Source organism: Bemisia tabaci, chromosome 2, assembly GCF_918797505.1.
Source record: "Bemisia tabaci chromosome 2, PGI_BMITA_v3".
In the NCBI taxonomy this organism is placed as follows: domain Eukaryota; kingdom Metazoa; phylum Arthropoda; class Insecta; order Hemiptera; family Aleyrodidae; genus Bemisia; species Bemisia tabaci.
This window is the reverse complement of record NC_092794.1, coordinates 36,521,080-36,547,504: the sequence shown is the minus strand read 5'-3', so window position 1 is coordinate 36,547,504 and position 26,425 is coordinate 36,521,080. Positions and strand designations below refer to the sequence as shown.

Genomic DNA, 26,425 nt, shown 5'->3' with positions numbered 1-26,425 from the left:
GTACAGCCGCATCTTAAAATATATCTGTTAAATTTCATTCAAAATGAGTACGCCAAGCGATTTTTGATAACGTCAAATTGTTTGGGTAACCAAATTACCAAAGTTCACACCGTGAGTTATTTCAACAACATTGTGAATTTTAAAAACATGCCTTTAAATATTTGAAAATCGGTATCAAGCTCTACTAATATTATTTCTTAAAGTTCGTGAGCACTTTGGACTATATTCGAAATTGAAAAGGTACGGGGCATTTAATTAAGGAGGGCTCATGTCACTTCAAAACCATAATGTGAGCTGTTCTTGTAAGACTGTAAAATGCAACCTTACAATCATTTTAGAAAAAAGCATTTCTGAAGTCCGTGAATTTGCGTTTCAAAGTTTGTGAATTTGTGTTTCGAAACCCAGAAAATGTCATTTAAGATTGAAATTCGCCTTTTAGCCATTTGCGTTTTAATTTCGGAATCGGTAAGTTGTGGGTAGCGCCTCTATCTTAGTCACACTTCAAAACATCCGTGTCTAAAAAAAATCGCGCTGTAAAATGCAAATTGAGACTGCAATTTCTTGGGATCCCCGGTTACAGTATAAAATCACCGTCTTTCACATAGATAAATTAGATTTCAAGATTTTTTCCTCTGGATCACTCATCCACAAAATGGCTTGGCAAGTTTGATTTTGAAACAACAATAAAATACGGAAAGAGAAGGAAATCAAAAAGTCTCCCCAATGAGAAGAAAAAAAGGTATAATAATATAAAATATGGAAAAAAAGAAAACAGAACATTATTTTAAATACTTTCATACATTCGGTCAGTTTATAATTTAAGTCAGTTTAAGTCCTGAAACTTGAAAATATACATGACTCTTGGAAAAGCAGAGAGATGAGTGGATTCAAACTGATTTGTCCTACGAGACGGTTGTTGATGGTTTTTTTACTCGAATTATCTTGTGGCTAATAGGGAAAGAAATACAAAAAGTGAAGGGTTGAGGACATGGGGTGGAGGGGGCACTTTAAAACCTTAATATTAAGTACAGTAAAATAACTTTTTTAAAATTAAATACTATCACAGCAGTACAATTGGGAATTATAACACGAATTGAATAGAAAGTCCTTTCTCACCCAGAAAAGAAAAAAGAAGGGAAAAAACATGAACTCGCTGATAAATTTCATCTTCAAGAAAGGTGACGAATTTGCACCTGAAAACTATTGCGGTATTATGCTCCTAAATACATGCCCAAAGTTACTTACATCCGTTCTCGAAGGCATTGTGGAGGAAATCGTGCAGATGGCTAAGGAACAGCAGGGATTCAGAAAAAGCAAGGGCACCAATGATGTCATATTCATGGTACAAAAATGGATCACGGTGCGCCTGAACGAGTTTAAATTTTTTGATGAGTCACAAGCAAAAACTCTTCAGGTTCTTGAAGTAGAGTGTCTACTGAGTCACTTAAGCCAAAAAGAAAACGTTTCTGTCGAGCTCCTGGAAAATAAGGTCGATTTAAAGGTACTTTTGGGCTAAAATAGCCAAATTACCCATAGCACGTCCCGTCATATTATTTAAATTCTTTTTTCTTCCGGGATATAATGCCTAAGTTTCTTGAATATGGATATTTTAAGCCTCCGAATATTTAAACTACCAACTTTAACCATACGGTGAATTTTGGGGGCCTAAAATGAGCCCTCAGAGCCAAAAATTGCATACATTTACAAAAACTTCGGGTTTTCAGGGGGATATTTTTTTTTAAACGTTGTTTTTCTACAGTCGTCAATAGGCAATTCTGAAGGGCATTTTCGATTACATAATCAACATTTTGACTGTTCGGGTGAGGGGGGGGGGGGCATCAGACTTTGCTTTGTCTTTCTCACAGTTTCTGAAAACGCTTGAAAATTCCCTTTTACATTGGAAGTAGAAAATATCCCACTTTAATTCATTAATTACTGCTTCTGATATTATGAAATATGCAGCAGGAGTTACCCCCCCTCCTCCTCACCACAAGATGCATGTAAACCTTGATCTTACTGCGCCCGCTAACGGATCCTTGCTTTTCGCGTGATGGCAGCCCGTTGTATAGTAAATCCGGGCATTTGCAACAAAACATGAGGCGGTCTTTAGCATTACATGTAAATGAACGTATTTATGCTACGAGGCACTATAAGCATAAGGGGATGGGGGAATCTTGATGATCCGAACGTTCACAAAAACCTTTCTACAAGTGCTAATGACTTTTTTGTACTCATACTTATTGAATTGAGAGTCATATTCAATGGACCTGAGGTCATTTGAGCCGAGGAAAATATATACCACATTAGTACGGTGGGTACGATCAAAATCGACGATTTTTTTATAGGAAATTGCCACTTTGGGAGGTCATACTAGATGAAAAAATAAAAGTTTTTGTCCGTAGAACCACTTTCAAATCCGTGCAGGATCCAAGATGGCGGCCGTTAAAGATGGAGGCCAAGCGCTTTTTTGAAGTGCAATATCTCTGTTGCTAACTGTCCAATTTTGATTTTCTTTTTTTTAAGTGAGAGCTAAAAGGGCCTGAAACATGAATAAATTATAACAAGTTCAACTTGGCCAACAATTTGTCCAAAATTTTACAAAAAAATTTTTCCTTGAAAATTCGTAAAATTTCAAAGCAAAATAACTTTTAACTGAGCAGGAAAATTGATATTTTCTCCTCTGTAAAAGAGATGGGTCTTAATCTCGCGTTTAATTTGATACCAAAACCATTTTTAAGCTATGAGTGGTTATCCCGCGAGAGCCATTTAAGTGTCGCGCGATTGGCCGCGGCGCGCGATTTCCACCCCGCGTTCATGGCCACGAGCGCGCTTCACATGTGTAAAACGCGCGATATCTCTCCAATCATTCGTTCGATTTTCAAACTTTTGCTTTCGTTTGAAAGCTACTATAAAAACCTTTTCAAATAATGTGCATTTTTACATTTACCTTCAAATAATTTGCCATATTATGAAAAAATACGTGAATTTTTTAATTTCCTTAACAGCCGTTGATTTTTTGTTTCTGGGCGCAATTAGAGCCCTTTATTTTCTTGAGGTGGGTGGAGGATTTTCTGACCTTCAAAACGATACCAAAACCTTTTTTTGTGACGAATAGAAAACGCGTGAAGACGATTTTGGTCGCGCGCTCGGGTAGAGGTTCGCAACTTATGCGCCGTGCAACCTCGCGTCGGCCCGCGTTCATGCGCTACACAACTGGAATACTCGCTGTTTTTTGATCATTCATCGCACAATTTTCATGAAAATTATTAATTGGAAAATCCTTTCATACCCTCTTGAGACGAAATGAATACCTATAATTAAAAAAAAAAAATACTCTGGTTAACACGATGAATATGAAAAAATGTATAATGAACTAATTACTTATTCCTTAAGTTTTTATGAGATGAAGATGGATGAAACCGCAACAAACTTGATTCATTATTTGATTCATACACTTTTGCGACGATATATTGTCGATAATCAGCATTCTCATGGAATTTTAGGAATGATTTCTACAATTTTCTCGCTTAGAGGCGAACTCTACTATTTAATCAAAATTGATCGCAAAAAGATCAGCGGGCTTAGAATCTTTCCCTGCAACCAAGTGCATAGTGCACGTGGAAAAACTTTTCCAATGCAACAGCGGGGTTTCTCCCTCTTTCGTCCCCGAAGGCATTTCCAGATGCCTGTTTTCAAACCCTGGAAAGATATACCTACCTGCATGTCACCTCTATTTTTGGCGGTAAACAGAGGTTTTCTTAGCAGACGCAAGGGCAGATATCGGTTTTCTTTAATTATGCTGGTAGATATGATGTGAATGAGAAACCGCAACAAACTTTTTTCATTATGTAATTTATCTCGATTTAAAAATGGGGATATAACGGCGATTATCGACATTCTCGTGAATTAGCTATGGTTTATACAAATTTCTTGCCTAGATCAGTCGAGCTGGTCACAGATATGTGTTCTGATGCTTGAATCTTGTAAATCAGCTAAGAATAGTAGGATCTGTTCCAACAGCAACTCTCAAAGTTCAACGTTATCCGAGATATCGTGCTTTGAAAAATTCGATTTATCCCGTTATCCACCGCGGTAGTGAAACCCTTGGTTTCCTCCAACTTGCTTTCATCCGAGTTTCACGCATGTTTCAATTGTTTCACGTTGAGTAACCAGTGAAATTGAGTGTCAGCCTGAAATATGAGAGCAAGGTAGAAGAAACCGAGAGTGTCACTATAGTAGTGACACCCAAGCTGTATCCAAAGCGGTACCGCTTTGGATGACGTCATCAACCAAATTTTTCAAAGTTGGATATCTTGGTTAATATTGAAGGAAGAAAGCTTTTGCTCGTACAAATCTTTTTGTTTATAGCTAATCCACAAGAATCAAACGTCAAAACACGATTCTATGACTAGCGCGACTGACCCATTAAAATTGATCGCTAAAAGGTCAATGTGTTTAGAATCCTTCCCCACAACGAATCTGGGAACTCTAAAAAGTTCACGTAGTAGAGTTTCTTCGGACTTTCAATTTTTAGGAAACTCTCCATATCCAAGCATCATATCAGCCACGATAACCCCCCCCCCCTTCTCTCACAATGTGCCCGATAACCGCCCTGCATGACATTTAAGGCACACTAAGGGGGCATCGACAATGTCCTCCGCTTTAGTAGGAATTTTTTAAAATTCAGTCAATTTATAATAACTTTTGTTAAACTATTACTGCAATGACTAATACAAGTACCTCCAGAACATTGTGTGCAGATGAAAGTGCATTGAACTTGAGCTTTAACACAGGAGAATCTCTTTGTGCAGGCAGACTTGCAATTGCATTTAACAATCTCCCGACAGCCGTTCCAAATGGAAAGAAGATTTGACCAGATGAGTGACCAACTTTCTCTCTTTTCGATCAACTCGTACTTCTCACGGCCAGGAATTTCTTTTTCTGGAGACAAAACACGTTCCCAAACTTGCCTTACCTGGTCAGCAGCGCAAAGGGCGTGCTGCTTTAATGCACCTTTTGTGGGGGGCAAATTATGAAGTTCCCTTTTTTTGGTGTAAATAGAAATTTTCTCAGCAGATGCAGGGGCTTATTTGCTGCTTTTTCGTAGTAAGGACGGCAAACCAAGTACATGCAGTGCGTAGAAAAATTTTTCCGATGCAACAGTGGCGTTCCTCCTACTTCGAGACAGCAGCAGATATCCGCCCTTGCGTCTGCTAAGAAAACCTCTATTTACCTCCAAAAATAGAGGCAACATGCAGGTAGGTATATTTTTCCAGGGTTTGAAAACAGGCATCTGGAAATGCCTTCGGGGACGAAAGAGGGAGAAACCCCGCTGTTGCATCGGAAAAGTTTTTCCACGTGCACTATGCACTTGGTTGCAGGGAAAGATTCTAAGCCCGCTGATCTTTTTGCGATCAATTTTGATTAAATAGTAGAGTTCGCCTCTAAGCGAGAAAATTGTAGAAATCATTCCTAAAATTCCATGAGAATGCTGATTATCGACAATATTTCATCGTAAAAGTGTAATGAATCAAATAATGAATCAAGTTTGTTGCGGTTTCATCCATCTTCATCTCATAAAAACTTAAGGAATAAGTAATTAGTTCATTATACATTTTTTCATATTCATCGTGTTAACCAGAATATTTTTTTTTTTAATTATGGGTATTCATTTCGTCTCAAGAGGGTATGAAAGGATTTTCCAAAATTAACAATTTTGGAAACTAACACAAAAAATGGCCTCCATCGAATCACCTTAAGGCAGTGGTCTTGCTCTTATTTGAATCGCCGAGCACTCAAGCACAAACCTGCGTCCAGAGGGATAGTCACCCAGCAAACACATACCACTTCCAGTCAAGGCAAATAGTCCTAAAAGAGACCAAAGCCTGCTCCAATACCGAGTGGCTGCGTATTCAGTGTCACCTGTGCGATTTTTATTGCTGAATACAAATTTATCTGAAATGCTTGACAAACAACCTCAGAGAGTGACGACCCTCCAACGCGTTTACACCTAATTCTAATGATGCAAATTGTGACTGAGAATTATCTCATTTTTACTTGAATTTATTCTGATTGATTCTTTGCTACCGAATAAACAACAAAAATGTGATTGGACAACTAGGCAATAGCCCTAAAAATCGCAAAAACTATTTTATGTAATCTCGGCAACATTGAAATGCGTTTGGTTCTTTATTTATTGACTGTCCATGTAGGTCATCGTAGATTTTACTAGCTTTACTTCATTTGTCGAGACATTTTTCGATAGATGGGAGGGATGGGAAAATGGTAAAAAACTGCGAAAAAAAAACCCATTCTTGGCTCATGGTTCAAAGTTTGCTGCCATGTTTCGGCACTTTCAATTTCAGCCCGAGCAATAAAATTCATACTAAAACCAATTTCATAAGGAATATTATGCGCTCTCATTTAAAAAAAAAAAAAAAAAAAAAAAAAAAAATTGTAGTCGGATCAACTTTTGGCAAGTTACTAACCATTATTTACAAAAAAGCCAATTTAAGGCCATTTTCACCAAATTTGGCAACTTCCAAGCACTAGTCTTAGGGGGCAAAGTTGAAATTTGGATCCAGTGTCAAAACTTACACTGTTCACACTGTACAAAAAGCTACCCGAGATTTTTGTGGGCTACTTATTGTAGGTAGTTGCCTGAACTGTTCTTTAACCCATTACCAATGGAACTTTGAACACGCCTTCTTCGGCTCTGCTCCGCTCCAAAATCCTACATCATAAGCGTCCCCGAAGCGCTTCAGCAAGGCCAGCAGTTGGCCATGAAATATAAGCTCAACAACCTGTTGCTTGCAGGTCCGACAACTAGTCTCTCTATTTTTTTTTTTTTAAGCATCCTCATTCCTCTTGAACAAGGTGGAATCAACCCATGAGTTTGGCAGGCCTGAGGGCCTGTTTTCATTAAATTCATCAGAAAAAACTCAATTGAACTAGAACAATTTTTGTAAAAGACTCTTTGAAGAGATTGTGAGAACTTGAATACAATAGAGGTTGCGAGTGCTGTTGTTTCTGACATTTCTTTTGGAGTTTTATAATGTAGAGGAGGCTCCCAATTCCGCATCACTCCACTCTCGAAGGTAGCCAGGGCTGCCCATGTCTCTCATAATGACAGAGCCTGCTTAGGCAATGATTCGGCGTGCAGTTCTTGGACCTCCATGCTCTCTCCAGCGCATCTTGCTCAGACTCTGCTCTCTTGCACGTAAGGACAGCATGTTCTACGTCGTCTGCGAAGGAATAACATGCAAGGGTTTCCATGAGATATTCAAGTCCATCCTATGAAAAATACCTGCCATCGTCATACGTTTCCAGATGAAATTTTCAAAAATCAGCATGAAGTCTCGAAATTTTCAGCATCAAGACAACCTAACGAAAGGCACCAAGACCCCATTTAATAACCAGGCGATTTGACTGGGACCACTTTTCTTATATGACAGGAGCCTCTTCCATTCACAAAGAATTGAAAAACCAGCAATTTTGAAGAATTTCTGTAACATCTTGGAACCCTGCCTAATCCAGCTAAGAGAAGGGCCTATCAGCTGCAGGGGCCGGTTTTTTCCAAATCAGCATTTCAGATTTCTGGTGTCCTGGACCATTCTCTCTAGCAATATTATGACTAAGTCTGGAGTTTGGGGCTCAAGAAACCTGTTTTAGTTGGGCCGTTACATCAGAGTGTGAGAAAAAGGCTTTTGCCTGATAATCCTCATCAGGTCATTTTGATAGGTTTCTACTGATATCTGTACGTTTCGTATACATGATGTGTCATTTGGTTGATATTTTTCTTCAAGTTTGGAGCCTCCACGTGTTGTTATAATAACATCATTATATAAATCATACAAATCTTATGCATTTTGATTACAAACAAACAATATTATACAGACAACTGGACAACCTTTAAGGTAATTAATCTAGCTACCTACCCAAAAACACCAATCACAGATTTCCTTCTTACACAGTCTTTGCATTATACCCAAAACAAAACTCTGAATGCCTTTTTCTCAAGACTCCTATTTCGACAACAGGTCCTTACTCCAGCACTCGCCTCAATTCACATCTATAAATAGGTCCTAATTACATTGTAAGTTTGGTCATTTCTGTAACCAACACTTGAAGATTGAAAAAAAGTAATGGTCTCACATGCAGGGTGTTGGAAAAGTGCCCTCCCCCTTTCTTACTTTTTACCTAATAGAGGTACGGATTTGAAACTTGGAAGACGTTTCCCGGTCAAAAGGAGCTACTTTTTGACCCCCCCACAATTTTCAGGGGACCTCCTGGGGGGGGGGGGGCAACTTTTTATTTTCAAATGAGAAGACCCCTCTTGTGATACCTCGTTCGGAAGAGCATATAAGAATCAAACTTTTTGTGCAAACCCGAAGTCAATATCTCAAACCGTTTTAAAATGGCGGCCGGTTAAAGATCGACATGGCCGAAAATTGGCATCTCGGTTATTTGCCTGTGGATTTGCTTATAACTTGGAACCTACGGGTATTTTGGCACGAGATTAGCAAATTTGAAATTAGATTTCCAAAGAAAACAAGTTTCGACCATTTTACTTTAACCAGCTGCCATTTAAGAAATTTTGAATTTTAGAGAATCGAACGTCAAATTTGTTTTTCGTGTGTTAAAATACCCCCCCACTACCGAGTTTTCGGCAAATCTAACGACAAAAAGCCTAGGTGCCGATTATCTGCCATTTTGAACTTCAACCGGCCGCCATTTAGAAACGGTTTCAGATGTTGACTTCGGGTTCGCACAGAAAATTTTCTTTTTTATGCTCTTCCGAACGAGGTATCACAAGTGAGGTCCACTGAAAAATGAAAAGTTGGGGTCCGTTACCCCCCCCCCCCTCCCCCAAGAGAACCCCTGAAAATCTTAGGGGAGTCAAAAAGTAACTCCCTTTCACCTTGAAACATTCCCCACGTTTCAAATCTCCGCCTCAACTAGGTAAAAAGTTACAGGGGGGAGGAGGGAAAGGGACTTTTCGAACATCCTGTATAAAAACAAGTGAATGTTTGGCGTAAACCGTACACCACTTATGTATGAGTACGTAAAAATGATTTTTGGGTGCTTCATTCTTGAATATGCTAGGGTGGCGGCGAGGACCCTTCATTTTTTACTAATACAGAGAGAGAATGGGGAACATTTTAAAAATGAACATCTTTTCAAAGAGACACAAGTACCTCCTGAGCAAAATACTTTTCAGTCATGAGGTGATTGAGTCAAACGTAAAGAAAAGCAAAGTAAACTAAGTGTAAGGTTGAACGTGTTTTAGAAGTTTCCTACGGTTTGATGACAACAACGCAGGCTCCTCCTCTCCCTGAGTTCAGCGGTGCAACCTAGAAAAAAAAAATCATGAGAAATTAAAATGTTGAGGCAAAGTTTAACGCTGCCAGGTTTATCTCCGATTCAAATAGGCTAGATCTCACAGTTCTGCACAGTTCACAGATCTTCTGAACTTTGTAAACACAGTGGTGACATTTTATAAAAGATTCTAAAATGAAATTTCGTTTACTTAGTTTTCATTTTCATCTTACTCATCATCTCATCTTAAGCATCTTGATCATCTTTTTCATTCATCTTGATATTTGACCGAGCTATGATGAGTCAAATTTGACCTGCTTTCAAGAAATCGTAACTCTGGTTTAAATTATCGTAGAAAAAAATTAAAATAAAACGGGAAATAATATTAGATTGTAAGAAAATTTAAGGAAAAGTCGCAGGAATCACTTCAAACCAATTTCAAGGGGAGTTTCAGACCCCCAAATGCTTCAATTCAATATTCATACGATTTTCCCGCGAAATGAGCCAATTTTTCCTAACTTTGCCCTAACATTATCTCGGTAACTTCAAAATCAGTTCGACGTTATATTCTTGAGTCCTCAAACGGGCAAAGGTAAGAAAAACGATAAAGTTTGATGCAAAAGCGGCTTTTTGCGCCCCCCCCCCCCCGGAATTTCTTCAAACTTTGTCTTTTGATTACTCATACTTACGTGCTTCTTTCCCCAAATTTTCAGACCCACATCTGTTTGGGGGGGGGGGGGTGGAGGAAGTCAAAACCTGTGAACCTTGATATCTCTCGAAGGAAGATAGGTATCAAAAGTCCAGTTTGGACGAAAAATCGTCTAAAATTGCATAATTTAAGATTCTGAAGATCAAAATCCGGAAATTACATTTTCAAGTTAACATGTGCTTCTTTTCAGTTGTTGAAACGAGAGAATTTCTTTGAAACAAAGAATACACAGAGTACTCAATTTTTTTATTTGAACCAATACCAGTATTTTAGATTGTTTCTCTTTTCCCGCATACAACAAGAAGTCCATTAAGCTGGGGAGCCAAAGGATTCAAGGGTTATGGCCGATTGAAGTTTCCGCTCTATGCGCGCTGACCGGGTTTTCGCGCGCCAAACTATGGTTCCAAAGCCGGATTTGTGTGTTAATAAATCAGATTAAATGTTCAAACCGTACAAAATAAGTTTTTAGGGATTCTTGAGGGTCGCTGAGTTCAGAAGTTACAGATGCTTTAAAAAAATTCATTTTTTCTCCGTAGCGCAACTTTAGAAGCCCACTGAGCGGCCGGTCGGTTGGCGCTCGGAGGGCCTCTAAAGTAGCACTACAGAGCTGTAATTTTAAAAAAGTGAATTTTTTGGAGGTATCTATAATTTCTGAACTCAGCGACCTTCAAGAATCCCTAAGAACTTATTTTGCACGGTTTGAACATTTAATCTGATTTATCAACACACAAATCCGGCTTTGGAACCATAGGAGACTGGAGACCAGTCGGCGCGCACTGTGCGGAAACTTCAATCTTCCATAGCCCTCAGAATCCTTTGGTTCCCCAGCTTGATGGACCACTCGTTGGTAACAGGAAAAGAGGAACAATTTAAAAAACTGGTTTTGGTTCAAATAAAAAATTGAGCACTTTGTGTGTTCTTTGTTTAAAAAAAAATTTCTCGACTCAAAAACTGAAAAAAGCACATACCTTAACTTGAAAATATGATTTCTGGATATTGACCTTTAGAATCTTACATACATACATACATTAAGTCGCTTTCACAGCGCCGCCTCGCTCTCTGCGACGCCCAATCGCCATTGCCTCCTATAGGGGGCAATGGCGATCCTCCCAGAGATCATCAGGCACTTGGCACCTTCTGATCTTCTCCTCCACCCCTTGTCGCCAACCTTTCACAGGACGTCCAAGCCGTCGCCTTCCGGGAGGAACCCAATCGAAAACCTGCTTGGGCAACCGCTCGTCCGCCATCCTTCGCACATGTCCATATCAGACCAACTGCTTGGACCTGATATCGTGCACGATGTCCTCCACACTCATTATCTCGCGCACTTTTTCGTTGCGGATACGCTCTCTTCTTGAAATGCCAGCAGACCTCCGCCAAAAGTCCATCTCAGTTGCTCTACATGTCTTCACTCCCTTTCTTGAGTTGCCAGACCTCACTCCCGTAAGTTACGATACTCTTCACGATGACGTTACGTTGTAAATTCTTTTGGTCTCCTTGGAGATACTCTGGCCCCACAGAACCCCATTTAGCATCGCCATAGCTTTCCTGCCTTGCACATTCCGATCTTTGATGGCCCGATCCAAATTTCTGTCCTTAGTTAACCAAACTCCCAGATATTTATACTCTTCAAAATCCTGAATTCTCCGGCCATCCTCCAGTTCAATGCTTTGCTGATCACCACCGATAGCTAACTTTTCCGTCTTTAACCACATTTACTTCCCTTCCCCACTTTCGGTATACTTCCACTCACTTCCGCGTCATGTAATTCGCATCGTCTTTGTCCTGAGCTATTACCACCTAATCATCAGCAAAGCACAGAGTATAAAGGGTGCCCGTAGCGGGACGCCCATTCCTGAACAGCATCTTTTCCATTCCTTTAAAACTTCTTCAAGGTACACTTTAATTAAGGTTGGCGACAAACAACATCCTTGTCTAAGTCCCTTAGTAATTAAAAACCCCAACGATAACTCCCTATGTGATTTAACCCTAGAAAAAGCCCCATCATAAAATTCTTTAATCGCACTAATTACCTAGTCCCCCACTAAAACCCCTTTTGTTAAAGGCTTCCCAAAGTTTCATCAATGGCACACTATCGTAAGCTTTCTGGAGATCCACAAACACTAGATGTAATTCCTGGCCTACTCCCTTCTTTTTCTCGATCACGTGGATGATAGTAAATAAGTGATCAATCGTTGACCGACCAGCTCTGAAACCTGCTTGCTCTTCCGCTCCATGTTCTTGCCACTCCTCTTCGATTTTTGCTTTTAGAATTTTTCCATACACTTTGCTTAGGGCACCTGCAACCGGCAGTCCTCTTTAGTTATCACTCTCATATTTTCTACCCTTCGTCTTGTACATAGGTGACACCAAAGACTCTTTCTATTCTGTCGGTACCTTTCCACCGTCCAAGCAATCTTGCATCAGGTCTCGCAAACGCTGAAACAGCTTGCAGGTTCCACACTAGATCAACTTTGCAGGAACGTTTCCCGGATCCGGAGCTATATCGTTCTTCAGCTCTCGTACGGCCTCTACCACGTCCTCCATCTGGATTTCCAAGTTATTATCGTTAGTATGCTCCAAGCTTACACCTCCATCTTGAAATTCAGGTCGCCTTTCTGTCAGTAAATTTTTAAAATAACCCTCCATTTTATCAATGGATATCGGAGATATTAAGTCCCCCTTCATGTCCCTTCGCAGTCCTTTCAGCAGCCTCCAGCTCTCAGTACTTTTCCTTCCTCTTATGTACGTGTCTATTTTGCTACAGCTACTCTCCCAAGATTCGTTCTTTTTCTTAGTTATGAGCCTTCGCACCTGCGTCTGAGCTTTTCTATACGCCTCTTTGTCTTCTGCTTTTTTAGAGGAAAGGAACTGATGATATTTTTGCCGTTTTTCCTGAATCTCCTTATCAATTTCTTTGTCCCACCAGTAAGGTTTTTCACTAACTTTTCTATCATCAGCAATACCAAGAGCCTCCATTGCTGCCAAGTGAATGCAATCTTGAAGGAACTGATACTGCTGTTCAGTATCACCGTGCCTTGATTCGCCAAACTTCTTATCCAAGCGCTTTCCATATAATGCCCTTACACTTGGATGCTGCAAGCTGTCAAAATTATAGTTTACAAGCTTGACACGATATTTTTGTTAGTGAACCTGTTCCTGTGCTTGCCTCCTTTCCTGGCTCCTTTTCACCGCGAAAGCTATTTTCGCCCCGATGAAATAAAGATCACTGCCGCAGGAAAGACCTCTCCACACACTAACTTGCTGAATCTTCATTCCCGTGTCTTGTCTAACAACCATATAATTAATGATCGACTTCAACCCGCGAGTAGCCTCTATTCCCCAAGTTTCATGGATATCCTTGAGTTGATAGAATCCATTGAGCACCTTCATCTCCCTTTGCTCACATGCGTCAATGATACGGGCTCCATTATCATTTATTGCCGCCTCTCCGAAAGGGCCGACGATCTTACTTTTAACTTGACGTCCTGTTCTACCATTGAGATCTCCCAACACAATGATTTCCCTCCTGGACCAATCTTGCCAATCTTCTCGTTCAATTCTTCAAAAAATTGGTCCTTCACTGCAACAGTAGAATCATCTTTGACTCCATACACTCCCAATATGGTGATTCTATGGCCAAACACTGCCATCTTCATCTTCATCATTCGGGGGTTAACAGCTTCCCGAGTAGTGATGCACTTCCGTAGGCTCTTGCCAATAAGATTTGCAACACCCTGCTGAGCTCCCTGATATTTTTCCACGCCACTGTCAAACAAATCGTATTCCTTTACACTTACAGAACCTTGCCCTTTCTTCTTCGTTTCTGTTAGTACTGTGACATCAAATCCGTGACTCCTTATCTCCGATACCACTTCCATCATTTTAGTAGAAATTCCTTGTACGTTCCATGTTCCAAAAACCACCATCCGTTTACGTAATTTTTTCCGATAAATCCGTTAAAGTCCGTTTGTACCGAGGCAATTGTTCTTGGGTCTTTTAACAGTCTTTCTTTTTCGAAGTATCGGGAAATTAGTCCGATAACTCAACCCCCAACCTGGAGGACCGGGGTTTGATTTCGGAGTTTCCTCTCCTAGACAGGTTGCTTCCACTACAGCTGAGAGCCCTTTCTACCTTTTCAATGGGTGGTTCATACGCCTTGAAGCCGGTGACCATCTCCACTACCCCATAAGGCAGGGCAGGGGTTACCAGCTGGGGTCCGCAGGATTGCTAAACCTGTGACAACAGTCCCCCATATGTTTCCTTTAGAATCTTAAATTATGCAATTTCAGACGACTGTCCCAACCGGACCTCGATATCTTTCTCCCTTCGAGAGATATCAAGGTTCACAGGTTTTGACTTTCAACCCCCCTAACACTCCCCCCCCCCCCCCCAAATAAATGTGGATCTGAAAATTTGGGAAAAGAAGCGCTCAAGTATGAGTAACCAATAGACAAAGTTTGAAGAAATTCCGGAGGGGGGGGGCGAAAAAAGCCTTTTTTGCATCAAGCTCTTTAAGGTGCTTAAATTTGACCTATTGTAACTCGGTCAAAAATTAAGATATTGATCTGCGGTTTGCTTAAAAATACTTAGTTTTTAATGATCTTTCCAATGAGGTATCGCAAGGTAGAGGCCAAAATTTTGACCCACTCAGAAGATGGTCCTCTTTGAGATAGAGATATTCTCAGAGTTTCGTTTTTTATCTCGAAGGGTTCAAAAGAAAGGGGGGGGGGGGGCAGGACTGTTGGCTCACCCTGTATGAAGTTCAAATAAGCAAGGATAAATTAATCCGGCGATTATGAGTGGCAGTAGCCACATCCGGGCAAGTAATCTATCCTCCAAAAATTGGCAACACAGTACAGCCCGGGTGAGGCACCGACACCATAACTGGACGTACTTCGTACTTGGCTTATTTGGGTTTTTAGTTGCGGTATCTAAAGCTTTTAAAAGCAATGGAGCGACGGAATTCAAAACTGTTGGTGTCTACAGATGCGTCTCAATCCCGTCCAACGAACTGAAGAATTTCAAGGGAGTCAATTATTTATTAAATGAGATAATTGCGCATGTGTGCCAAAACTGGCGGAAAGGATCTGCTTTGCTCATTTTCACGGTCTGCCAAAGCTATGAAGAAAACGAGACATAAGAGGCCTATAATATCAAAATAATTGTTAAGCTCTCGTCTATGTTGCTTGAAAGTTTCATTCAGATTCAAGCCATTATAAGAAAGAAATCGTCTCTGAACTGCCTTTTGGGTGCAATGGACGACGCGACCTGCCGTCACTTATCATTGAATGTCTCGCTTACACTATTCTGGAATGAAGTTTTTTATGGTTTTTTTAAGGTATCATCTCGAAGATATGAGGATTCTAAAAATTTTATATAAGTAGAGGTTTACTTTAACCGTTAAGGCTGTAGCTTTGTCAACGTCCCTAAAATCGTAAAATCCTCCTTCACTAACACATGCACATGAAAGAGTGCAGTGTATGTACTCTAGACTAGAAAGAAAAAATCGGAATACGTTAATTACTTTTCGCATAGCGAGGGGTCAAAGTGGGGGGAGCTTTAATTTTGTCCACGCGATAACTCGAGTAAAAATGAATATTTTGAGCTGAAATTTTGATGGTCGTTGAAATCTACTAAGACTGGTTTCCTATTGAATTTCAGGGAAATCGGCCAACGCGTTCCATAATAGTGGCAATTTACCGTTTTTACAGGTGAGGGGGAGGGGGTAGGAGTTGCGCAGCCAAGGGGAACTGTTTCTTGAAACATATCTGTGGCAAGAGGGATAGGGTAAATGATTTCAATCCCCAATGTGACACTACCCTTTGGAAAATACACTCATGCCGCGGTAAATGCGGGGACTACAAAAAGAACCGTCCCCTACTTGCCGGCAACCCCACGGGAAAACCCTGCCGCTTGCGGCAGGGTTTTTGTTAAAATTTCTGTTGGCTCCTCTCAGCTACACGGACAGACAATACATTTTTGGCAGCTCTCTATAGGGTCATTCCACGTCAACTGTGCCAGGCTCGGAACCCGACCCCCTCCGATTTGGCTGAAAATTGGTATACGGGGTCTTTACATCATTCTAAGAAACTTATTTGAAGGGTTTTCCCATCCGACGCCCCGTTCGCGAGATATCGACCCCCAAAGATGGGGTGAATTTTAGCGATATTCAAAAAAGCCCGTTTTAGCAATTCTCATTTTCTCGACTTCCCTCTCTTTGACTCTCCATAGCGAGACTCTGTATCAATCCACCATACTTTGAAAGAGTGTTTTTAAACCAATTTTTCATGTATATTTCGAATATGCCATCGAGCTAAAAATTACTTAAATGGCCGTAATTTAGGGTTTTTCAAAATTTACAATTTTTTCGCCATTCAATGTTCAAACTGAATTATCTAAAAAAACTGTCTCTCCGATTTTCGATTTTGTTTTTATACTTCAAGCTTAAGATATATACTATTGGTTGATAGACTTTTTTCAATTGCTATCGGACGGTTAAGGGCCATCAACTTGCGTTTTTTTTTAAGCTGCTCACTTCAAAACGGAAACTGACACAGCAAGGTGATCAGCAAAGCATTGAGTTGGAGGATGGGCAGCAGATCAAGGGCTGCATGCACTATGGGTACTTGGGGGTGCGGTTGACCCAGGATGGAAGAACGGATCAATAGATCAAGGAAAGAAACATCCTAACAAGGAAGGCTACAGCGATGTTCAATGGAATCCTCTGGGATCCGAGGATTTCCAAGGAGAACGAGAGGAAAATTTACAACGTTTTAGTCAAAGTATTCTTACATATGACTGTGAAGTTGACCAGCTGAAGGAACGGACCCAGGGGATGCTGGGAGCTACGGAGCTGGATTTCTGGAGGAGGTCGCTGTAGGAATTTTTAGGAGCGATCGGGTCCGCAATGAAAGAGCGCGTCAGATCATGGGAGTCGAAAATGATATCGTATTCGATGTCATGATCAGACAGCTTCCTAGGTGAGGTCATGTCGATAGAATGACGGACGTAGGACTGATGAAGAAGAAGCTTGATTGGGTTTATCCTGGGAGGAGACGAAGTGTTCGAGTGTTCCTGAATAGGTACCCTAATCAAAATGAGTGACGAGTTCGGCTTTTGCACGGTCCAAACGGTCAGTTTCCCGAAAACAGAGAGGTGATCGGGAAAAATAAACGGAATTTTCAGATTCAGCGGCTCAAAACACATCGGAATAGTTCAATACTGCGTATCTGAGAAAAAATTCACCCACATTCTGCAGGGCCCCTGCAGGGGTACTGGTCCTAAAAAGACCAATAATGCTAATTATAGAAACTGACCCGGAAAATGAGTGCCGAGTTCGGCCTTTGCACGGTCCAAATCAGTACCATTTGGCATGAAATGTTTTTTCCCCTATTTTTTTGGAATCTATGACCTCGAAAACAGATATCTAGAGTGTTCACTCCTAGGACTCTTTGCTCCGCATTTGACGTTTTCGCCACTAAAGAGCCAAAATCGGCCGCCATCTTGGATTTTGGGCATTTCCGTGGGTCGAGGGGTGTGTATGACTAATTTTTTGGAATCTACGATCCAAAAAACATGAGAATCGACACCTCTCTTGACGTTTCGTGCCGTTTTACCAACATTTCCATTTCAGCCTCCATTTTGGCCGCCATCTTGTTTTTGGGGCCTTGGCATCAAAATCGGAGAGTCTTGCAAAGATTTTCTCATTCTAGGGACCAAAATGAAGAGAGTAAACTTGCATCACAAACGTGCAAACGGGACGTAATTTTCGAACACATGCTCCCCTGACTATGCGATAAGTCGCCTTTTCCCGTCATTTTTGAGCAATTCCGGCCGGTGTTCATTTCCGTTTAGATACTTGCCCTATCGATGCACGTTAGTAAGTGTTTATTACTCGTAAATATATACCTTAAGGTTGAAATAGAGAGAGAAAATTGGAAATTGCAGTTACAATCCATGGAATGCATCGGTTACGGTGTGAAAAATCGCCTTTTTGCGTAAATTTTAAGGATTTTTAGTCGGTTTCCGGTTTCCCTCAGGCCGTTAATCGATCGATGAATGTATTGGAAGCGTTGATAGGCTGATTTTATACATCTAAGAGGGTAAACTGGGGGAAAATATCGATAATTAAAGCGTTCCTTGTAGAAATATTTGGATTAACATGTAAAAAATCGTCTTTTTTTTACCAATATTTGACCTTTTGTGGCCTATTTGAATTTTTTTAGGCCCTTAACCGTCCGATAACAATTTAAAAAAGTATATCAACCAATAGTATATATCTTAAGCTTGAAGCATAAAAAAAAAATCGAAAATCGGAGAGACAGTTTTTTTAGATAATTCAGTTTGAACATTGAATGGCGAAAAAATAGTAAATTTTAAAAAACCCTAAATTACGGCCATTTAAGTAATTTTTAGCTCAATTTCGATGGCATATTCAAAATATACATGAAAAATTGGTTTCAAAACACTCTTTCAAAGTATGGTGGGTTGATACAGAGTCTCGCTATGGAGAGTCAAAGAAGGGGAAGTCGAGAAAATGAGAATTGCTAAAACGGGCTTTTTTGAAAATCGCTAAAATTCACCCCATCTTTGGAGGTCGATATCTCGCGAACGGGGCGTCGGATGGGAAAACCCTTCAAATAAGTTTCTTAGAATGATGTAAAGACCCCGTATACCAATTTTCAGCCAAATTGGAGGGGGTCGGGTTCTGAGCCTGGCACAGTTGACGTGGAATGACCCTATAGCTAGATGCCACCCATTAATTCTTAGTTAAGTCAGTTGCTTACTGCTGCATTTGGGATACCTACACGATGGGTTTAGTATGAAATTTCTCTTAGATGAGCCAGCATAGAAACAAGTCTTCTTGGAATTAAAAATTCTCTGAATTTTCTGGGATTTTAGGCGTACAGGTCATAACTTTTTCCTGATTTTGGAATGTCCTGTTTTGATATTGGGTGTCTCTCATAAAAATTCTTTTCACAAAAATTTTTAGTTTTTACTTGATTCAATTTTTAGTGTTTGGTCTCTTTCAACTGAAAAAAGCAAATTTTTAACGGGGAGAAGGAATTTCAATGCTCCGCAGCCAAACTACCTCACGTATTTTCACAGTGAGAAGGGCATAATTTCCTAACTTTTAAAAAACCTGTTACCCTGTCTATACGTCAGAAAATCAGTGAACTGAATGAAATTAAATGAGAGTCGTTGACAACATTACCACTAAATTGATATTTAGGGGATTAGAGAGGGAGCAATTTTACTAACATTGTTGTTAAACAGGATTTACTCATCAGATCCATGAATATTGATCCCGGAACCAAGAGAAAATAATTTTTTTCCTTTACTCTTAAAGATTAAACTGGTCATGACACAGGTAAGTATGAAAACTACATAGATCTCATAAAACTAAAATAAATCTTGTTGCTGGGGAAAAGACTTAACACATACTGAAGATAATCATTGAATAATGTACCTCCCTAAACATAGACAATAGTTTCCGTGAAAATGTCCATTATTTGATACAAAACAGGAGTACAAAAATTCTCAGAGGACAAAAAGAATGCCAAGAAAGTCATTAAATAATTTCTTCTTACAAACAAAAATTCTAGGTGGCGGTAACCACCCCGGCCCAATCCTAAAAAACTACCCCTAAAAATTTGATGATGTAAAAGAAAAAAAAAAAAAAAAAAAGACGGGTGGCTGCTGCCTAACTACATAGGCTGTCCCAAAACAACTGAGAGTAAGTCTGTATTTCAGAAAAAATAATAGATATTGAAAAGCGGTTTGTGGTAGGTTGTAGCTCATATCCTTAGCTATCCAACAAGCCCAAGATTTGCTATTTTGGTCAAAATTTCGCTGAGTTACAGCAATTTTTTGGAGCCGTGTAAAATATAACCCTACAGGATTTTTGAGTATTTTTTTCCTTGTCTGAACTGTTGTTCCGAGATCGCAACTTTGCGGATCACGTTGGCACTGGTCTAGATGCAAGTTCTAACATTTTTGCATGAGCTTTCATTGCATATCAGAGTTTTCTTCAACTTCCCAGCTCAGTGAAGCCAACTTTGTCTAGCGTTAATGACACGTGTTCTCGTTTGGTGCAATGAGTTCGCCCGCGGAGCTGAGACAAGAGCAACGCTATGCCATCCGTTACTGTGTTTACCAAGGTTTAACTGTCTCTGATACCGTGAAAGAGATGTTAGTTGCTTATAGAGAAAATCGACTTGGGAAGAGCACCATTTATCGGTGGCATGCAGCTTTTTCCGAGGGTCGCGAGTCGGCGGCTTTGATTCCGCATGGCGGCCGGCCGTCAACTTCTGCGGCGGAGGAAGAAAGTGTCATTAACGCTCCAGAAATTGGAATGGATGAAAAAACAGATCAACGGACTAATTTTGCCCAACCAATTTAACTAGAATAAATCAATCTTTGAACCTTTGTTGGGCTTTCTGTGATTTTAGACTTTCATTTTTAAACTTTTTTGTAGGCAGACAACTTTATTTGTAAAGTATATTAATATTTGTCATATCTTCTAAACTAATGAAGATAATCTAAATCTGTAAAAAGGGTTTTAATTGTCATACTCTCAGCTTTCTAGAAAGCTTCAGTTTTTGTGAATTTGGTTTTCTGAGTAACATCAAATTTCCAACACCAGTCTCTCGCCACCGCGTGTCCAAAATTTGCGCACGTCTTGTGGGGTGTTCAGTGAGTGTTACTCATTGATTTCTTAGAAGAAGGCACAACTGTTGATGCTGACAGAGACTGTGATGTCATGAAAAGGCTTAAATTAGCAATCAAAAGAAAACAGCCTGGTCTTTCGTCTCGTCAAATGTTGCTGCTTCATGACAATGCTAAGCCGCATACAGCTCATATGACCAACCAGTTGTTGATCTCCTTTTAATGGGACCTTTTTCCCCATTCCCCTTATTCCCAGGATCTCGCCCCAATTGATTTACCACTTTTTTCCTCAGCTAAAGAAGGATTTTCGCAGAAAAAGTTCCGCGGACGCTGATGAGCTGAAAGAAGCTGTATGGAAGTGATCGCCAAAACAAGATTGACAGTTTTACGCTGATGGAATAAAAAAGCTCGTATTTCGCTATGTAAAATGTGTTCAACGAGATAGGGATTACTTGGGAAAGTAAGTTAAAGTCTTCTCAAACACGAATAAACTATTCAATTTTGAACGAAAAATCGCATTTTGACAATTTGCAGAATGAAGTCGCATGATACTGTGCTGCAACCTCCCGAGTGGGCGTAAATTTTGGACAGGCGGTGGCGAGAGACGTGTGTGGGAAAAATTATGTCACTCGGCACTTGGAGGACCGAATTTCAAAAACTGAAACGTTTCAAAAAGCTGAAAGTATGAAAATTCAAACGCTTTTTACAGATTTAAATTATCTTATTTAGTTTAGAAGATATGATAAATATTGACTTGCATTACGAATACCCCTCGTATTTAGGTTATTGAACATATACAATTTTTGAATGTACAAATTTTGAATTTAAATGTTTTGAACATGTCATCTAGTGGGCCATTGTCACGATTTCCTTTGCATACAAGTACGCCCTTCACTTCTTTCTTCATAAAAAAGCACATTATAAAAATTGCGTTCGCAAAGAATAACACATTAAATGGTTGCCATTACAAAAAGTAGCTTATCGATGCAAAGACATTAAACTGAAATTTTAAATAGAAAGACCCGAATGCCTCCTCCTTCCACATTTTCCCCCAATTTAGGTGCCTTCACATATCTCCCGCGCTTGGCTGATGGAGCACTTTCTGCAACCCTGAAGGCTTCACTACTATGATGAAAGTCGTGACCTGTATTTACTTGTCTTTTTCAAATAAATACTCAATTTTTATGCAGTAAGTAAGAATTAGGTTGGTAAAAAAGAAATATACGAACCGCTTGCCATTCATTGGTTTGAGAGTTGTAAGATTCAACAAGACGAAGGTACGACTGCCCATCATATCCTCCAACTGCTAGCAGTCTGTCACCTAGTAGACTCACACCAATTGCGTCTCTGCCAATACTAAGGCTTGCTATTGTAGTCCATGTGTCGGTTTTTGGATCATACCTGATAAAAATAAATTATTTGCGATCATCAGACTAAATTCAAACAAGTTGTGAAGGGTCGCATATTGCATCTATTATTACACTTGTTCGACTAGAGATGTACTAAGTAGATGTAGGTTAAAACTCGTGTATGGTAGGGTCTCTTTATACAGAGAGTAATATAGGGACAATACCAATCCATTTCTAAATGGTTCCCGTATTTTAGGCCTCCACAGTGGGGCGGGGAACTTTGTACCTCTGGAAAATGCGCCTAACGGACAATGTGCCTAACCTGTCACCAGTCATTTCACAAGGTCCGCGGAATAGCGCCTCCCAGTAAATGTGTCTAATGTGACGTTGACTCACTGTTTGTCTGTCTGAATTTCTGATTGGTTATAGTTTAACCTGAAAATCCGGATTTTGAAGGGTGACAAATCCAGAGGCTGAGTCCGGACTTTAATGTTCGCATCATTGAGTCTGGTTCCAGTGCCTACCTCTAGCTCAGAGCATAGAATATTAACTAGCTGCGCTGGAGAATGATCGTAAGCCCTAATTATGTAGGTACTGGAAGAAATCTAAAACCAAGTAATGAGTAAGTAAGTAAGTAGGTAATCCGTAATTTCAAAGGTTCTGCAGAGAGAAACACTCATTCATTCTAGAATTTGGACGAAAATGAAAAGCCGGCTTCGTTTTTAAATAACACTTAAGGTTACGCATTTTGTTTTCTTCCTCAAAAGTCTACTTCTTTTTTTCTTCTTTCAATCGACTTGAGGGGGAGGGGGAAAGATGGCGAATTCAATTATAGAATGAAACAGGTGTAGGTAGAAACCTAAAATAGTGTTATGTATTCTCGGTCCCTATTTGTAAGTAGACCCAGTTCAAAACTCAGAACTCAACATTAATTGATATGCTCAGCGTGATTGAAAAGTAAACGTTTCGATGTATTGTTTTTTTATTACTATTTTTTATTTTAAGTACAGCTCATGGTTAATTTAACAGGGACAACGGAGACCACAAGCGTGTTGGAGGTGGGCGTGAGGTCCCTAGAGACCCCTATACATTCTTGATCGTCACGGTATCATATGATATTTATGGATTTTTGCCTCTCCCACTAAATTAAATTCTACTAATCCAGATTTCACATGCATGTTTAGAGTTTGAGCGCGAAAATAAATAAAATGCTAATAAACGCTAAAAACTAGGTTAGTCGGTAAAGTACGTCCTAAAATCATTTTTTCTTTGTGCCTACAACAAAATTACGAGTCACTGGTAAAAATCAGAAAACATTACTTACATTCATTGGGTTTTTCACAATGCCTCATAGTCGAAACTAGTTTTATACATGTTTCGTAAAAATTCAATTTAGTTTATTTAAATCATGCAGATAGAATCATTACATATTTTTGTAGTAGTAAGTAAGGTCTTAAATAATATTTGTTAAAGGAAAGAAAGAAAGAAAGAAAAATTGTTACACCGCAAAAATGTATTATACCTGGAGGTTTTACTATTTTGGACCTCTGGTCATGAAACTAGTTTTTACCTACAGGTTTTTGCGCACTTCAACCCTGCAGGGTCAAGACTTTAACACACTGATATAATGGTAGGGATTTCTTTGTGAAGACACAAAACCAAGGTGTTATGAAATGCATTTATTAACTAAGAACTGAAATTAACAAAAACAATTGAGGACACCGCACCAAGAACAGCCTATAACTGGAAACCGCGTTTTGAGAAAAACGCATTTTAAGTTTTGTTTTTGATGTACTGCGCAGACTTTTCTATGCAGGTACCCTGTTTTGGTGTTTTTGGGTGACCTAACCCTTCTATTGAAGGATGCCGGGTGGATTTTTCGATACATTTTGGGTTTACACTCTAATATATTTAATTTAAAAAAGCGTTTTATAGGCCATTATTACGCCCAACAGTCATTTTGGTGGCAATATGAAGTATAAATCAATTTAATCACGCATGATTAACGCAAAATGAAAGAATATCGATAGTGAGTATAGAAAGGGGTAACTAGCACCTTATAGGCCCGTTTACAGGTCGTTCTTGCACCCATCGATCCAGAGGCCTGACTTAACTCAGAAAAAAAAGGTTTTTCGACCTCGAGCCATTACCAATCTATATTCTATCGCTACCACAGCATAGTCCGGGGTACGTAAAATCCGAAAAGCAGATGGGCGTAATAACGACCTATACGCCTATAGGCTGTTCTTGGTGCGGTGTCCTCAATTGAATCGAGGTATGCGAAAACGTCCGATGTCCAAAAAATCAACTTTTGGTAAACCGCAAAAAACTGTGGAGGCCTTTAGAATCGGCGTTTTGAAGAAAATCAAGGCATGTGTTTCTCAGTAAAGGGTTGTAGAAAAGGCACACAACTGTGTCCCATTCCAACTCCCATTCAGTGCTGAGTAATTGTAAAAAAAGGGCTTTGGACATCGGACGTTTTCGCATACATTGCAAAAATCTGCCCAAAAACCATTATTTTTGACCCCTCCAAAAACCTTTAAACTAGAGTAAAACATAATGTCAGACCTCCAGTAACACAAAAAAAAATATTTCTCTTTCCTTCGAGGCTTCAGTGAAAGTTACGTGACGGCGGAAGAAGAAAAATAATGGACATCGGACGTTTTCGCAATCTTTGAGATTGCCCCTCAAGATATGTGTTCAGGATTGCCTACAATGCATGAAATCGATTAGAATTATATAAAATAGGGTGAAATTATTCATCTTCAGAGGGTCCTGAACGAGAATCCAAATTTGCCCCCTCGACAAATCATGGGAACCCCCCCGAAAACCCCCAACATCAAAAAAACAGTCAGAAATTGGTTATTTTCTCTCGTTGTTCTGCTACTAGCGCACGTTTTGAGAGCAGAAATCTTTTTCTCATATAATTTCTCATCTATAGGGAATTCTTAACGAGAATCCAAATTTGCCCCCTCGACCAATCATGGGGACCCCCCCCCCCCCGAAAACCCCTCCATAATCGAAACAACTGTCAAAAATCGGTTATTTTCTCTCGTTTTTCGGCTACCATCGCATGTTTTGGGAGCAGAACTTTTTTTCTCATTTAATTTCTCATCTGTAGGGGGACCTTAACGAGAATCAAAAATTGCACCCTCGAACAATCATGGGGACCCCTCCAAGCCCCCCCCCCCCGATAAAAAACGGTCAAAAATAGGTTATTCTCTCGTTTTACGGCTACTATCGCCAAAGCCGTTGATTTTAAGACTGAGTTTGTGGATCTCACATGAAAGCAGATAAAAATTCGGTCTTATTTAACCCGGTTTGAAATTTTTCTGATGAAAATTGCGGTCACTACAGGGTTCTCATAGATAGCCCAAAATTTTCAAAATTTCGTTTTTTAATGGTTTTTTGCTTGTAACTGTTGTTCAGCTATTCTTTAAAGTAAGTAGATCCTTTCAAATGAAAGTAGATTCAAAATGCTACAAATTCGTGTATCAAGCTTGTCCTTAGAGCGTAACGAGACGGCACCCCAGCGTTGCAAAAGTTACCGTCTCAAAATGGATTTTCCGGGGCGGTGCAGTCCGCGCAACCACTCCACTCTTTTGCTCTACTCTAGGATTGCCTAGAATGCATAAAATCAAGTGTAATGGGCCTGTTGCATGCAAGAGATACAGCCGTGCGAATAGACTTTTCAGAGGTTAAATGACACGAAAATTACGATGGTCACATTAAAAAAGTCTGAAATACACTCCTTACTGCGCATTTTGCCTTGTGAGGAACACGCTTTTTCAAATTTCCCGCGTCTGGGGGCAGTTTTCTAACGGAAACAATTAACGGCAACTCGCGGCTATTTCCGGTCAACTAAAACTGACAACATAACCTAAAAATCGGAGCTCGTGATATCGTGAAATGAAATGTAGAAGGATTGCGTTGGATATTTAAAAGTTGATCGATTTGGTTACCGCATAAAGCGTATATGGACCACTATAAGAGATCACGTTGGGTTTGTAAACAAACTGAAGGGAAAAATAACAACAACAACAACAACAACGACTCGGCATCTTCCGGAAATCACCGAGCCCGCCGTTTGCTCGTTTTCGGTGATTAGAAAACTGCCCCCAGACGCGGGAAATTTGAAAAAGCGCGTTCCTGACAACACAAATTGCGCAGTAAGGAGTGTATTTCAGACTTTTTTAATGTGACCATCGTAATTTTCGTGTCATTTAACCTCTAAAAAGTCTATTCGCGCGGCTGTATCTCTTGCATGCAACAGGCCCATTATACAAAGTAGGGTGAATCGATGTTAAACAAAATAAAGTGTGAACTTTGTAACAGGAAAACTCATGCTAAGGAGAAAGAACAAGACAAATACTGGAGA

The 26,425-nt window shown here is 39.9% G+C and overlaps 1 protein-coding gene across 13 annotated transcripts in view; it reads right to left on the bottom strand.

Moving 5' to 3' along the window:
* Positions 1 to 724: 724 nt before the first annotated feature.
* LOC109043408 (kelch-like protein 5) overlaps positions 725 to 26,425 on the bottom strand; it is a 221,482-nt gene continuing 195,781 nt past the window's right edge. For 11 of the 13 annotated variants that reach the window (XM_072297234.1, XM_072297235.1, XM_072297233.1 and 8 more), the window contains 3 exons: positions 21,928 to 22,099; positions 9,301 to 9,353; positions 725 to 2,539 (listed from right to left, as the gene is read on the bottom strand). In XM_072297234.1, coding sequence (XP_072153335.1) covers positions 2,530 to 2,539; positions 9,301 to 9,353; positions 21,928 to 22,099 — 235 coding nt within the window. In that variant the 3' untranslated portion in view covers positions 725 to 2,529. Of the gene's footprint in view, positions 2,540 to 9,197; positions 9,354 to 21,927; positions 22,100 to 26,425 lie in introns of all 13 variants that reach the window. The other 2 variants (XR_011899325.1, XM_072297232.1) reach the window with 2 other exon arrangements.